Source organism: Meriones unguiculatus, chromosome 9, assembly GCF_030254825.1.
Source record: "Meriones unguiculatus strain TT.TT164.6M chromosome 9, Bangor_MerUng_6.1, whole genome shotgun sequence".
Taxonomy (NCBI): domain Eukaryota; kingdom Metazoa; phylum Chordata; class Mammalia; order Rodentia; family Muridae; genus Meriones; species Meriones unguiculatus.
Window position 1 is genome coordinate 4607879 of NC_083357.1, and position 16954 is coordinate 4624832.

At 37.7% G+C, this 16954-nt stretch overlaps 1 protein-coding gene across 2 annotated transcripts in view; it reads left to right on the forward strand.

Moving 5' to 3' along the window:
- The first annotated feature begins 1663 nt into the window (after positions 1 to 1663).
- Positions 1664 to 16954, forward strand: part of Dnah12 (dynein axonemal heavy chain 12) — a 166890-nt gene continuing 151599 nt past the window's right edge. For both annotated transcript variants that reach the window (XR_009594148.1, XM_060390747.1), the window contains exons 1-8: positions 1664 to 7809; positions 7908 to 8110; positions 11796 to 11877; positions 12374 to 12400; positions 13426 to 13615; positions 14865 to 14937; positions 15874 to 16032; positions 16244 to 16439. Coding sequence is in view for 1 of the 2 variants with exons in the window: in XM_060390747.1 (XP_060246730.1) it covers positions 7941 to 8110; positions 11796 to 11877; positions 12374 to 12400; positions 13426 to 13615; positions 14865 to 14937; positions 15874 to 16032; positions 16244 to 16439 (897 nt within the window). In the remaining variant the exon portion in view is untranslated. The remainder of the gene's footprint in view (positions 7810 to 7907; positions 8111 to 11795; positions 11878 to 12373; positions 12401 to 13425; positions 13616 to 14864; positions 14938 to 15873; positions 16033 to 16243; positions 16440 to 16954) is intronic.

Genomic DNA, 16954 nt, shown 5'->3' on the forward strand with positions numbered 1-16954 from the left:
GGGGAGAGAAAAAGGAAAAAGAGGAGAGAAAGAGGGAAGAAGAAGAAGGAGAGGTGGAGAAAGGACGTGGTGATTAAGAATTGACCTGATGGACAAGAAACAGCCCAGGCAGGACCAATATACCAAGTAAATCAGGGCACATAGCTGAGAAATAGCAAGACTAGCATAGAGTATTAGAATAAATAGACATCTGCCCAGTTTTTGAGCCTAAAGCTTATTAATAAATTTGATAAGTCTCTGTGTTATTTATTTGGGAGATAGAGTGGGTGATTAGAAAAGCACCCCAAAATATAAATTATCTCATCATAGTTTTTTTTCTCTTTTTTTTTCTTTCTTTTTTTTTTTTAACAGGATTTCTCTATGTAGTCTTGGATGTCTTGGAACTCTCTCTGTAGACCAGACTAGCCTCAAACTCAGAGATCTGCCTGTCTCTCTGATTTTGCTTAGTGTTTTATCACAGCAGTAAAAGACAAACTAGGACAATGTCCAATGCCATAGAACCAAATCAGCTCTATCTTGTTCTGTTTTCATTCCTTTCTCTCTCTCTCTCTCTCTCTGTTTCTCTCTCTCTCTCTCTCTCTCTCTCTCTCTCTCTCTCTGTTTCTCTCTCTCTCTTTCTTTTCTTGGCTTTCCTAAAGACCACAGGTTGGCCTGGTTCATGAGGTCTGTGTCTAAGCCTGAGAGCTATGACTGTTTTAACTTGATTACATTTCTTTGCCTCTCTTTTTTTCATCCTACCTTTAGCCAACTATGTCTCACCTTATGTCTCTTGCCCCTTCTAATGTGTTTCCCTAATTATTAATCTTACACTCTGTGTTCATTCCACTTATCCCCACCGTGAGTAATCTATTACTGCACACAGCCCTATCAGGGTTTCTTCTTAAAATGATTGTCAATGAAGGAATGACAATATTTTACTATCAGTATTTTCATAACAGTCCTACTCTTTGAGAATAATTATTTTACAGACACTATACTCTAGGGGCAAGTACTGGTGATCAGCCTGGTACAGGAACAAACAGTGTAACAGAGGGAAGTGATTCAAATCTACTACAACCTAGCCATTCTTGAATCAGTGAAAGAATAAGGATGGTTTAAAAAATCAGCCTGGGCTAGCAAGATGGCTCAGTGGGTAAAGAAACCTGTTTTCATGATTGAAGACCTCATTTGGATACCCGGGACCCACTTGTTTGAAAGAAAGAAGCATCTCCTACAAGTTGTCCTCTGACTTCCACACACATGCTATTATGTGCGCACGCACACACACACACACACACACACAATAAGAAAATGTAAAAATTAACCACAGATATGCAACTACCATGACAAAAACACAAGAAATATGAAAAAACCGAAACAACATGACTGCTCCACAAATTGCTAATTCTTGAGTAATGGCTTCCAATTGTTCACAGAAACTAAAGAGGATACCCATTCATGAAATGAATTCTGAGAGAACACGAATAGCTGGATGAAATAAGAAAATCAATACATAAAATAAAAACATAATTTAACAAAGAGATGGAAAGACCCTCTTCTGTTGTAGGAATGTAATATATATATATATATATATATATATATATATATATATATATATATATATAATTAGTGAAGGATATTATGATGTCAGCAGTTATTCCTAAACTGCTATTTTCCAAGTAAAAGACATAGAAACTTAAATTTATAATAAACCTTAAGGCACTAAACCTGGACAGATATCAACCCTTTAAGCTATCTTGTCTGCTTCTCATCCAAAATCTCAAATACTTACACATGTTCTACTTGTGGTACTTCTGCTCCACCAGGCCAGTCCTCAGAGCAAGCTGCTTTTGGCCATGTGCTCCTGGTTACTCCATGATGACCTCCTGCCTCCTCTTCATCTCTGTCCTGCTCCTTGTCCTTTTCAGATCCCAAGCCTACAAATCTTAGCTCTGTCTACCTCTCTTCTGCCCAGCCCAGGCTGTTGGCAATTTTATTAACTAATCAGGGATAATTGAGGAGCATTTGTTATATCACATGGATACAGGAGATGGTTTAACATTATAACATTGCATGGGTCACGGGGGGTCACCAGATCTCAGGGCACTGAAATCAGCATCTGAAAACACTGCACAAGACCCTCCTTCAACACTCCCTCCAAATTAATCTTTCTATTCTAGTTTCCTCTTTACCTCTTTGTAACACTGAACTCTATTTCCCATTCCTTGGAAGACTCCCTCTTCCTCTCTGGGCCCTTACTAGGTACTTAACCTTTGTGATTATTTGGATTGAAGCACATGTATCAAAAAGCTACAGAATTCTACAAGATCTTCAAAGAAGAGCTAATGCCAATACTCTTCAAACTGTTCCACAAAATAGAAACAGAAAGAACATTACCAAACTCATTCTGTGAAGCCACAGTCAACTTGCTATCTAAACCACACAAAGACCCTACAAAAAAGAGAACTTCAGACCTATCTCTCTTATGACCATTGATTCAAATATACTCAATAAAGTACAAACCCAATCCAATAACACATAATAGATATCATCCACCATGGCCAAGTAGGCTTCATCCCAGGCATGTAGGGTAGTTCAATATACAGAAAACCTATTAATGTAATCCACCACATAAACAAACAGAAGGAAAAAAAACCCACATGATCATCTCATTAGGTGCCAAAAAAGCATTTGACAAAATCCAACACCCATTCATGTTTAAAGTTTTGGAGAGATCAGGGATACAAGGCATATACCTAAACATAGTAAAGGCAATATACAGCAAGCCTATAGCCAACATCAAACTAAATGGAGAGAAACTTAAATCAATCCTGATGTAATCAGGGACAAGGCAATGATGCCCACTCTCTCCATATCTCTTCAACATAGTACTTGGAGTCCTAGTTAGAACAATAAGACAACCAAAGGATATCGAGGGAATACAAATTGGAAAGGAAGAAGTCAAAGTATCACTATTGGCAGATGATATGCTAGTACAGATGAGTGACCCCAAAAATTCTACCAGAGAACTCCGTCAGCTGATAAACACCTTCAGCAAAGTGGCTGGATCAAAATTAACCAAAAATAAATAAATAAATAAATAAATAAATAAAATCAGTAGCCCTCCTGTATACAAAAGACAAAAGGGCTGAGAAAGAAATTAGGGAAACAACAGCCTTTACATAAGCAAATAACGTAAAGTACCTTGGTGTGACTCCAGGCAAGTGAAAGACCTGTATGAAAAACAAAAGCAAACAAACAACAAAAAAAAACCCTTCCAGTCTCCGAAGAGAGAAATTGAAGAAGATATCAGAAGATGGAAAGATCTCCCATGCTCATGAATCAGTAGGATTAACATAATGAAAATGACCATCCTACCAAAAGCAATCCACAGATCCAATGCAGTTCCCATCAAAATACCAACACAATTCTTTACAGAACTTAAAAGAATAATTCTCAATTTCATATAGAAAAATAAAACAAAAGAAACCGCCCCCCCCCAGAATTGTTAAAACAATCCTGTACAATAACAGATCCTCTGGAGGTATTTCCATCCCTGATCTCAAACTGTACTGTAGAGCCACAGTAATAAAAAATGCATGGTACTGGCAGAGAAATAGTCTGGAGGATCAATGGAATCGAATAGGAGACCCAGAAATAAACCTACACATCTATGGATACTTGAATTTTTGACAAAGAGGCCAAAATAATACAATGGAAAAAAGATAGCATCTTCAACAAATAGTGCTGGTCTAAATGGATGTCTTCATGTAGAAAAATGCAAATAGATCCATGTTTATCACCCTGCACAAAACTACAGTCCAAGTGGATCAAAGACCTTAACATAAAACCAGACACACTAAACCTGTTAGAAGAAAAAGTGGGGAAGAGTCTTGAACTCATTGGCACAGGAGATAACTTCCTGATCAGAACACCAACAGCACCGGCTCTAAGATCAACAATCAATAAATGGGACCTCATGAAACCGAAAAGCTTTGGTAGAGCAAAGGACACTGCCATTAGAACAAAACGACAGTCTACAGATTGGGAAAGGATCTTCAACAGCCCTATATCTGACAGAGGGCTAATATCTACAATATATAAAGAGCTCAAGAAGTTAAACATCAACAAGCCAAGTGATCCAATTAAAAAATGGGGTTCAGAGCTAAACAGAATTCTCAATAGAGAAATATCGAATGGTAGAGAAACACTTAAAGAAATGTTCAACGTCCTTAGTCATCAGGGTGATGCAAATCAAAACGACCCTGAGATTTTACCTTACACCCATTAGAATGGCTAAGATCAAAAACAAGTGACAGCACATGCTGGAGCGGATGTGGAGAAAGAGGAACCCTCCTCCATTGCTGGTGGGAATGTAAACTTGTACAATCACTTTGCAAATCAATCTGGCACTTTCTCAGAAAAATATGATAGTGCTTCCTCAAGATCCAGCTATACCACTCCTGGACATATAACTGAAAGATGCTCAAGTATACAACAAGGACATTTGCTCAGCCATGTTTATAGCAGCTTTGTTCATAATAGCCAGAATATGGAAACAACCTAGATGTCCCTCAACAGAGGAATGGGTACAGAAATTGTGATACCTTTATACAATGGAGTACTACTCAGCTATTAAAAACAAGGAAATCATGAAATTTTCAGGCAAATGGTGGGAACTAGAAAAGATCATCTTGAGTGAGGTAACCCAGAACCAGAAAGACATACATGATATATATACTCACTCATAAGTGGTTATTAGAAATATAATATAGGATAAACATACTAACATCTATAGTCCTAAAGAAGCTAAACAACAAGGAAGACCCTAGGAAACATACTCAATACTCATTCAGAAGGGCAAATGCGATAGACATCGGAAGCAGGAGAAGACAGGGAACAAGACAGGAGCCTACAACAGAGGGCCTCGGAAAGACTCTATTGAGGCTGAGACTCAGTCAAGCTTTGGGCAGAGTGCATGGAATTTTATAAAAGATAGGGGACAGGATCTCCAAAAGGAGACTAACAGAGCCAAAGAAACAAAAGAAAACAAAACAAAGGACTGGTCCCTGGGGGCCCTGCAGAGACTGATACCCCAATCAAGGACAATGCATGGAGAGGACCTAAAACCCCTGCTCAGATGTAGCCCACAGACTGAGTCTCCAAGTGGGTTCCTAAATAAGGGGAGCAGGGGCTTTCTCTGGCATGAACTCAGTGGCTGGCTCTTTGATCACCTCCCTTTGGGGAGGGAGCAGCCTTACCAGGCCACAGAGGAAGATGATGCAGCAAGCCTTGATGAGACCTGATAGAATAAGATCAGATAGAAAGGGAGGAGGTCCTCTCCTATCAGGTGACTAGGGAATGGGCATGGGGGAAGAAGAGAGAGGGAAGGAAGGAAGAAAGGAGGGAAGGGGCCACAGCTGAGATATGAAGTAAATAAATTGCAATAAATAATAAATTAAAAATTAAAAGCTATCATTAGCTTACAAGAGAAAGTATGCAATATTTGTCTTTTGGAATCTGGATTACCTCACTCTGGGGGATTGTTTTTAGTTACACCTATTTACCTTCAATTTTCAAAATGTCATAGTTATTAACAGCTGAATAGTATCAATTGTGTAAATGTACTGTGTTTTTGCTATACATCTGTTAATGGACATCTAGGCTGTTTTTATTTCTCGCTATTATGAATAAAGCAGAAGTGAACATGAATGAACAAGTATCTCTATAGTAAAATGTAAAGTCCTTTGAGTATATGCCCAAGAGTTATAAAGCTGGATTTTGAGGTAGGTAGATTTTAAACTTTTCTTTTGAATGTGAACACTGATTTGTACTGGTAGTACCAGTTTGCTCTCCCACCAGCAGTGAATAGTTGTTTTCTGTTTGCAACATCCTCATCAACATGTGATGTTGTTTGTTTTATTGATTTTAGCTATTTTTGACTAGGTGAAATCTCAAAGTAGTTTTAATTTGCATTTTCTGATGGTTAAAGATGGCTAATATTTTGTTTGTTTGTTTGGGACAGGGTTTCTCTGTATAACTTTGTCTGTCCTGGATTCTTTGTAGACAGGCTGGTCTAGAACTCATGGAAATCCACCTAACTCTGCCTCCAAGTGCTGGGATTAAAGGCCTGGATGGACTAACATTTTTTAGGTGTTTTTTTTTTTCAGCGATTTGTGTAATCTTTTAAGTATTCTGTTAAGTTATTTTAAAGTCCTTATCTGCCTCAGGGCGTGGCTGCCATACCCTGCCCTCTCCCTAAGGGCTATCACTGGCACACCAGAGAAAAGGTTGTAGAGGACAGGATATTAAATGTAGCAGTTCAGGGCTCAGAGGCATGGAGATTAGGAGCCCTGGCTGTTCTTCCAGAGGTCCTGATTCAATTCCCAGCAACCACATGGTGGCTCATAACGGTCTATAATAAGATCTGGTGCCCTCTTATGGCCTGCTGGCTTACATGCAGGCAGAATGAATAAATAAATAAATAAATAAATAAATAAATAAATAAGGCAGCTTATGTCAAGTGAAACAAACCAGACTTAAATCTCATGTAGTCTCGTGTGCATAATTTATGTGAGTGCATATGTAGTGATCAAAGCAGAAGGAGATGACTAATTGAGTGAAGGAAAGGAACCAATGTGAGGAAAGAAGAGGAAAGAGGGCCCATAAGAGTGAAAGATAAATATGTATAGAAATCTCATAGTGAAACTGAAAAAAAAATATTCCGTAAGAATTTATTCATCCCCCATAATCTTCCTGGATTTTACACTGAAGTTTCAAATTACAACATTCTGTCCTCAAACATAGCTGCAAAGTTTGCACACCTTAACCTGTTTGATTTTTGGTAAGGACTTCCTGAAACTGTTGTATAAACAAATAGCAAATATAGAAACAAGATAAGTTATACTGAGACTTAGTTACAATAGTTACCAAAAGTTACTATGGGCACACCTGCAGACTCCATTCTTCACTGAGACTGAATAGTTACATAAATCTATATATTCTGCAATAGAGCCAATTTTCTGCTTGTGCATTTTTCTGCAACTCGAAAATCCTGGACTTCTTCCATGGTAAGGCATTTAATTTAATAGCAACAACAGAAACAAAAACCAACTTGTCTTCTGTCCCCTTGAGTGAAAGATTATGTGACTGTTAATCTTCAGTCTGTCCTAGTTAAACAACTGCCTCTTCTGGCAACCTTCATCCAGCCCTTCTGGTAGACAGCCAAGACAGTTTCCATGGTGACTATGTTGTTTCTACTGGACTGCCATCACCCTTCAGAGGAGAAACTCAGGTCTGTCTGCCCGGCAAACGATCAGACAGGTGCCAGCTCTCTACATTTCTCTTCCTTTCCCTCTAAGATCTATGATTTGGGTGTCCGCAGAAAATCTCCAGATCCTGAGGGTATTTTGGGCAAGTGTAGCTTATACCGTAGTTAAATTGTTGAGTGTTTATGTTTTACATTTGCTTTGCATTAAGTGTGACTTTTTTCGTCAATCATAGTATCATTTTCTAGGATGTTTGCCATACTGATTCAATAGTGTTTTTGAAAAAATATTAATGATATTAAATAATTGCTTGGGGGGAGGGGCAATCTCTCTTTTGTTATAATTTGCTTCTAGGAGAAAACAACAAACCTGGGATTTTAGAGTTGCAAGACTATTCAGAGCACAACTAATTCAGTTCCTTAACTTGAGATCCTAAGGGAAAAATATCTGGCTTCATTTCTTCACAGCAAGTGGCTGGTAGAACTGTGTTTAGAATCCTGGCCCACCCATCTCAACTGTCATTCTTTACCCACTACTGTACTTGGTAACTAAATCTGAAAAGGTATGGAATTTTATATATGGTACTGATGTGTAAGATACACTGACTATATTGAGGCTTGTTTTTATATGATAATGGCTGTATGAACTTTTTCTTTTCAGAGTACAGAGTGTTTTAATCCTTAGGAGACCAAGATGTCAAATCCTAACAAAAATGTCATTACAGCAGAAAAGGAGGCTTTGAATTTGAAATTGCCCCCTATTGTCTATCCTCCAAAAGACCTAGGTGTTGACACACCAAAACAAAGTGCGCTGCTAAATTATAGACGGTCTAAGGAGCAGCAGAAGAAAATCAATCAATTAGTGTAAGTAGCAGAGTAGTAAGTAATATTGCTTGGAATTAATGATTAGTGTTATAGACTCACAGAAATTTTAAAACTGTATAGGTTTTCCATGGGTAAAAAAAAGATTAAAGTTCAAATCAATTAGAAAAGCACTTGAGAATTAATCACAATGATAGCCAATTTTGTAAGTGTCTGCTTGTTTATTGTCCCTACCACTTCGCCTATATTTCTCATGGCACCTCGATGAGGTGGATACCATTGTTAAATTCTTTTTTGTAATTTTATTTTTAAATATTTACTTTAAACGTATATATGTGTGTGCCTAAGTGTGTGTGTGCACAACATGTGTATGCAAGAGCCCAGGGAGGTCAGAAGAGAGGACTAGAGTTGTGAGCCACCATGTGGGTGCTGGAAGTCAGATCTGGGTCCTGAGCCATATATCCAGCCCCAAGCTATCTGTGTTGAAGTGAGTGAAATAAGGAACAGAGAAGTAAGAGAACAGAGAACACCCGGAGTTCGGACCAAGTGGCCTGGCTCTGCAGTTCAAGAATCTTGTTACTGTGTCTGCTATTCTGTTACAACTGCACTGATTTTTGAAAAAGAATCAGGAATATCCCTTCTTGGCCAACTTCTTTTATAAGTGGTTTTGCAATTGACTTAAATTTTATTGCCATATTATGAATGGTCATATTTAAAACAATCATTTAAATTTTGGTAGTTATACTTTATGGTTAACAGATCTGGAATCCCATAACTTTCTTAGGTTTATATTTTTATTATCCCATCATTCATTTACTCATATTTAAAGCTAAATTTATGGGGAATATTATATAATATCACTATATATGCTATAGAGAGCTTTTGCCCTCTTCATTCTTTAAAAATATTTAATTTAATTTGTGCGTGCATTCATGTGTATATTTGTGTGTGTGCATTCGTGTGTGTGTGTGTGAAGTGTACAGGCAAATGTCCTTAGAGAGTATAAGAGGACATCACATGTACCATGGCAGTTCTGAACTTCCCAGCAAGAGAGCTGGGAACCAAAGCAGCAGCTAGAGCTTTGAACCACTGAGCCATCTCTCTAGCCTCTTACCTGATTCATTCCAGGGACTCTTAATATTTCAGAAGACTTAGAAGAGAGTTCTCAAAAAGTTACTCAACAGCTTTTTATCATTTCTCATTGTCATGACCTACTCACAGTTCAATGACTATACTATATTTTCCTCAGCTTAAATACAAGCTTTGCAATTAAGGTTTAGTGTATGGGTTACCATGTCTAGAGAGTGTTTGAATCCTTTCCACATTGCTAAAATCCTTTCTACAAATTTATGTCATTTTATGTGGGGATATTAATTACTTGTTCTTGTACACTGTGCCTGTTACCAGGAAGATAATAGAAAACAATAGGGAAAGACTGTCTTTAACCACTTTGTTTGCCAGCAGGATAAGACAGTAAACATACATGAAAGAACAAGTTATATAACCCTTTAGAGCAGTGGTTCTCAACCTGTGGGTCTCAATCCCCTTAAGGACTGAATGACTCTTACAAGGGTTGCCTAATACCATCAAAAAACACAGATATTTACATTACAATTCATAACAGGAACAAAATTACAGTTATGAAGTAGCAACACAATAATTTTATGGTTTAGGGGTCACTACACTACAAGGAACTTTATTAAAGGGTCACAGAATTAGGAAGGTTGACAACCATTGCTTTAGATGATGGGTAGTTTTGTTTTTGTTTTGAGACAAGGTTTCTTTGTGTAGCCTTGGCTGTCCTGGAACTCAGAGATCTTCTTGCCTCTGCTCTAGTGCTGGGATTAAAGACATGTGTCACCCCCACCAGGCTAGATGATGGATACTTTGGAGAAACAAGGTAGAGAAAGCATGGTGTGGTGGCACATGCCTGTAGTCTCCAGCACCGAGAAAGCTGAGGTAGGAGGATTGTGAGTTCAAGGTCAGCCTGGGTTGACAGAGTGGGACCCTGTATGAATGAAAAATAAATAATAAGATAATATACTAGAGAATCTCCAGGAACACAGCAGGAAAGGCTTGTGGAGACAAAATTTAAGTAGAGAACAAAAGAATGGGAAGAAACCTTCCACTTAGACGAACAAGAGAACATCAGTCTTGGGGCAGGGATAGCAAACACAAAAGTCGTGAACTGTGAATTGAAAACAGCCAATACCATGAAGGCGTTGCAAGCCTGGGGAAGACCGGTAGAAGGTGAAGAGGAGATTGGAGCAGATTGTGCAGGATTTTCTAGGCCATAATAAGGAATTTAAGATGTATTTTAGAACAGTGGATGCCATTAAATGTTCTAAGTAAGCCAGGTGTGGTGGTGCATGGCAGGAAGATCTCTGTGACTTCAAGGCCAGCATGTCTATAGATCAAGTTCCAGATGAGACAGGGCTATAAGAAGAAAAGGAGGAAGAGGAGGAAGGAAGGAAGGGAGGAAGGAAAGAAGGAAGGAAGGAAGGAAGGAAGGAAGGAAGGAAGGAAGGAAGGAAGGGAGGGAGGGAGGGAGGGAGAGAGGAAGGAAAGAAGGGAGGGAGGGAGGGAGGAAGGAAGGAAAGAAGGAAAGAAAGAAGGAAGGAAGGAAGGAAGGAAGGAAGGAAGGGAGGGAGGAAGGAAGGAAAGAAGGAAGAAAAGAAGGAAGAAAAGAAGGAAGAAAAGAAGGAAGGGAGGGAGGAAGAAAAGAAGGAAGAAAGAAAGAAGGAAGGAAGGGAGGGAGGGAGGAAGAAAGAAAGGTTTAATGTTCTAAACAGGAACATGACAGAAAACTATCAGATATTTTAATAAGCAAATTCAGAACTGTATGGATGACAAGACAGTTTTTGTTTTGTTTTGTTTTCAAGATAGGGTCTTACAGATCTGTACCACTTTCATTTGCTGCTTGAGAAAATAAACTACCTCAAAGTTTCCCAACCATAGCTCTGGATTAATAAGAGCAGAATGTCCATGTATTTCTTTGTAGAAAGAAAACAAAACAAAAAGACTGGAGTTAAATGTGTTACATTGATTGGCCTCAACTGCTGTCATGCCATCAGCACTGTAATGGCCTCCTAAGCGTTGCTGGTGCTCATTTGAGGGCTCACATGTCCCCAGTTGGTTTTCCTTGTCTTCTCAGTCTCAATGGCTTGTCAGATGAAAGAAAGAGTGAGGCTTTGTGAAGTCTTCAAGAGGTGTTCTTAAATGCGGAGAAGGACAGCTTTCTCTGATATGTTGGCATTTGAACAGAGGGTGGCTTACTCTATATCAGAATTCATTTTAAGCTATTGATAAGTTATAACTGCAAATGATTTCTTTTTTAGTGTTACTCCCTTATGATATTCTTGAATGATTTAAAATTTAAGATATCATTGGTAATAGCCACTAGGATTTGATTCTCATAAAAAGTTCAGTCAGAGGCAGACATGATGACTCATGCCTGTCATTTCAACACTCTGGAAGGTTGGGACAGTAGAATTGCTGTGAACTGAAGACCAGCCTCACCGACAAAGTAAATTCGAGGTCAGCCTAGGTGAGATTGTCTCTCAGTGTCCTCTCCTTTAAACAGAAAAAAAAGAAAAGAAAAGAAAAGGTACTCAGATAAAAGTCCCTTGAAAATTTCTTTGTTTAGTATTAGTATAGACATCTAAAATGTTATATTAGTAATTAATGTTCATTTTATCATACATTTTTTTCTAACCATAAATTTCAGAATTGCTGGAGCTAAAAAAAATCTAGACAAAGTCCTAGAGAAAAGAATACCTTCATTGCCAGAGCCTGACTTCCCTCCGACTGTGAGTTCTTTTTTTTTTTTTTTTTTTTTTTTTTTGTTTGAGACAGGGTCTCTTTGTGTAGCCTTGGCTGTCTTGGACTCGATTTGTAGACTGGCTGGCCTCGAGGTCACAGAGATTCACCTGCCTCTGCCCCGTGGAGTGCTGGGATAACAAGCATGTGCCACTGCATTTGGCATGAGTTCTCTTTTTAACACCGTATATAATTTTATTTCTTATGTGAATCTCAATAGAACCCCCCCCTTTTTTTTTCCTGTTTCTGGTTTTTAGAAACAGAGTTTTTCTGTGTAGCCCTGGCCGTCCTGGAACTCACTCCATAAACCAAGGTAACCTCGAACTCAGAGATCCACCTGCTGCTGCCTCCGGAGTGCTGGGATCAAAGGCGTGCACCATCACTGCCATGTTTAGAACTCATTTTAAAACAACGGGTATATTTAAGATTTTATTTGATTAAAATGTTTTAAACTTCTTTCTTGTTTTTTGTTTTTTTTTTTGACAGATGACCAGTGATATAAAAAAAAAAGGAGTGAGTTGGATTTTCTTGTCTTGAAAATGTTCAAAATAATCACTACAACATATTTTTCTAAGACTACCTACCACATCTCCTCTTAGGAAAGAAGTCTAAGCAGATTTATATTTCTCTAACCAAAGGAGCAAGCATATTGTGGACAACAAATGAGGTTTTCAAGAGGTGTATTTGGAGAAATGGCTCAGAGGTTAAGAGCACTGGCTGTTCTTCAAAGGTCTTGAGTTCAGTTCCCACACAGTGGCTCATAACCATCTATAATGAGATCTGGTGCCCTCTTCTGGTATGCAGGCAGGCATACATGCAGAATACAGCATAAATAGAAAATAAATAATACAAAAAAAATTCTTAAAAAAAAGTTGAATTTGTGTTTGCCATCTACTATTTGGGGGTTATCTGTATAAATATTTTAGCTCTTATTCCAAACTATTGAAAAATAATCAAAATGGCAGTTATATAAGAAATGTATCTCTTGCAAAATTAGTATAATAATTAATTATCCTAATATTGATATAATGTTTATTTTCACTTAACAAATACTTGTTGAAAGTCACTGTGCCAGCTGCAGGCCGGGTGGCAGAGATGCTTTTAAGAAACACTTCAAGAACACAGAGCTGTGAAATGAGTGGTCACAACGTGACAACATGCAAAACTTATTAATAGTAAAGGACCCGGAAATTTTTGGAGCTGCTTACATATAAAAGGAAATGATGAAGCATGTTTGCAGATAGGGCTGTAAATTTTCCAAAAATTAATTCTAAAAAAATCAGTAAGATTCTTGGGGAATAGAGGACTGAAATTATAACCTTCGTATGAACTGAAAATACTATGGAAGAACCTCTTTTTACTAGTCAAGATTTTTGCTTATTTTACCTAATTAAAAACATCACATTTATTTCTTTATAGTGATGTGTATGAATTTTTTTTATTCTGAAAAAATATTGTCTTAGGAAATAGAATTTAGGTGCTAGGCTGAAGTGCTGTACCATTCTGACTACTTGGCTTCTTCTTGTAATGCTCCCAAGTTAAACTACATTTACATGAAGCAGTGCGTGGAGAGCAGCCCTATAGTACCTATTCAGCCAGAGTGGCTGGACCACATGTTAATGCTGATACCTGAGCATTTAAAGGAAGGGGAAAAGAGAGGAGAACTGCTTGGAAGTCTCGTAAATGAGGTGTCAAATGACTTTGAAAAAAGCATGAAAAGATATTTAGGTAAGTAACATTGGATGCACACCAAAATTCTTTACCTCTGCCCTATGAGTGAATCAAAAATGGAAAGAAGCTGGGTGTTTGGCACTCTTCTGTGATACCAGCGCTTGAGGGGTGGAAGCAGGAGGGATAAGAGTTCAAGGTCACTCTCAGTTGCATGGTGAATCCGAGACCAAAATGGGCTGCATGAGATCTTGTCTCACTCAAAAAGCAAAAGGAGCCTGGCACTGGTGGTGGCACATGCCTTTAATCCCAGCCCTGGGGAGGCAGAGGCAGGCAGAGCTCTGAGTTCCAGGACAGCCACAGCCAAAAAGAAATCCTGTCTCGAAAAGCAAAGAAACAAACAAGACAGAACAGTAGACGTAAAATGAATATTGAACATTATGTATTTAAAATGCATGTTTTTTCCAATATGATTTCTACCTACCATTTTTTTTGTTGGTTTTCTTTGTTGTTTTTTGTTTGATTTTTTTTTAGAGCCTATAATTCAAAGACTTTGTAATTTAAGGGTGTCTTTTGTATTTATTAACTAATATTTTTTATTTGATTTCTAATTTTATCACTATGGCTTTAGCTATCCTATTTTTATAATTGTCAGAAAATATTAATATATTTTAATCTTTGTAGTTCTTATTTGAATATTGTTGGTTTTGCTTTTGAGACAGTATCACTTCATAGCCTAGTCTAGCTTGGAAACTTACTATGTATCGTACACTGGCCTCAAGCTCATGACAGTTGACTTGCTTCAGTCTCTTGAGTGCTGGGTTCACAGATATGAGCCACCATGCCAGGCTCTGTTTTTTCTTCTTTAAGTGACAAAATTATATATATATATATATATATGTGTGTGTGTGTGTTTGTGTGTGTATGCATATATATTTATCATATACAATATGCTTCAAAATACATATGCATTGTATAATGTCTGAGGTGAACCAGTTAACATGTATCACTTTGTGCATGTGCTGATAATGCTTAAAAGTAGTTTAAGTCTCTGTAAACAATGTGTTATTTTTACTATCTTCACAATATTGTACAATATTTCTCATCAACTTATTCCTCCTAGCTAGCTGAAATTTTCTAACCTTTCACCAACATCTGAATTTACTTCCAAAGGAAGGCCAAAATTCTAAGAGCTTGATTTCATGGAAGAAAGGGAATTTTTTCTTCTTCTTGTATTTAAAAGTCTAATTTAGCTAGAGAACAGATCTTGCAAGGATTTTCAGGAAATATTAACACATGTGTATTTTAGTACAGAGCGTTCTTGTGAAGCCTTCAGTAAACTGGCTTGAAGATGAAGGCGGCCCTTTGCCCGAATCTCCTGAGTGAGTAAAATGTTTTTTAAAACAGTATATAATTTAGCTTCGTATACAATTTTAAAATGAACTGATCTTTTATTCAAGTCTAGGATCATGAAGCTCAAAGGTATTTTCTTTAAAAAAGTCTCCAGCTGGGTGTTGTGGTGCGTGTCTGGAGTCCAGGCACTCGGGGAGGCAGAGGCAGGCGGATCTTTGTGAGTTTGAGGCCAGCCTGGTCTACAGAGCGAGTCTAGGACAGCCAGGTCAACACAGAGAAACCCTATCTCGAAAACATCAAAAACCCAAAACACCAAAACCAACCAACCAAACAACCAACCAACCAAACACACAAACCCATCCCTCCCAAAAAACAAATCTCCAAAGATATTCTCCATATTAATCATCTAGTTCTACTTACATTAGTAGAAGGACCTATGTGAACCATACTTCAGTGTAACCTGATGGATGTTGTAAGGTTTCTCACACCTGTAATCTTACAACTCAGGATATGGAGGCAAGAGAATCAGAAGTTCAAAGCCAGCATTAGCTACATAGTGAGTCTGAGGTTATCCTATGCCACCTGAAACCTGATCTAATAATAATAAACAAAAAACCCCCAAATCTCAACTTAGTCATGAGTAATCTTTGACATCTGCCAGAAATATTTTTCCATAAACCTAACACTGTTCTTACTTCTATATTTTGGATAGTTGAGCCAGAGCAAAGTAGAAGTTAACGGGACAGTCAGGCTAGTACCACAAGTCTGTTTCAGCTACAAATTATCTCTCTCCTCTGAAGATAATGTGTCATTTCAGATTTGAGTGTGCATACTCAAAAGACTTGCATTCCTGACCACAATTTCTTACTACAAATCCCCAGGGTTTTTTTCATTTTAACATTAGTTTCTCAAAACTTGGGGTATGTTGTTTTAATCATGTTTAATGTGGTATTTTGCTTTTCCAGAGGACTAGATTATTCCAATCCTTGGCATTCTAGCTTTGTGCAGGCAAGAAGTCAAATATTATCTAATTTACACATTGTTCACCCAACTATGAAAGCATTACTGGAGCTTGGTTATACAACATTTGCTGACATGATTTTGCTGGAATTAACAGGAATTAGGTAAAATTTTATACATTTTAATCAAAATTTTTAAAAATTGAATGACTTCTTATTTGACATTTTATTATATATATTTTAAACCTGATTTATAAATCTCTAAAACATTTATATTTTAGAACTTTAAAATTTTATTTTATCTGGGTATTTTAACAATCGTATTTCAAGACCAATCTGTCATTTGTTTGAATTATTTTCTTTTGTTTGTCAATAGAGCAAAAGGCCCAATTGATTGTGAAGCACTGAGAAATGATCTATCAATTCAAGCTAAAAATGCTGAAAAGAAGATCATGAATACTTGGTACCCAAAAGTTATAAATCTGTTTACTAAGAAGGAGGCACTGGAAGGCATTAAGCCTGAAAAGTTGGATTCCTTTTATAACTGCGTCTCCATACTTATGTCCAATCAGGTATGCGTGTCACATGTGCATCTTGAATGATAACACTCGAAACTCAGTTCTATGAATAAAACCCATGTCGGCACAGTGCTAAGCAACTTTTAAAAAATAAATTAAGGAAGGCCAGGGAAATGGCTCAGAAGATAAAAGAGCCGAGTACACAACCACCCGGGGTCTATTCCTAGGACCGTAAAAAAGTGAATGCAGTGGCACGCATCTGTAACCCTGCAGCAAGATGAGCAGGGGTGAGCTTCTCAGAGGTTGACGCAGTCCGTGCAGCAACAGAAACAAGAGAGGCCCTGCCTGAGCAAGGTGGAGACAAGAAAGACTCCCCCCAAAAGTTGTCCTCTGACCTTCACACAAGTACCATATCACATACATGTACACGTTATGAACATGCTTGTATTCATATACATATTACACTCATAAATGTAAAAAATAAAATACTATAATTTTATTTAAATAAATTTATAAAAATATGTATTTTCTGAAGAAACCTAAAGTGAGATGGAAACCGGTAATATAGC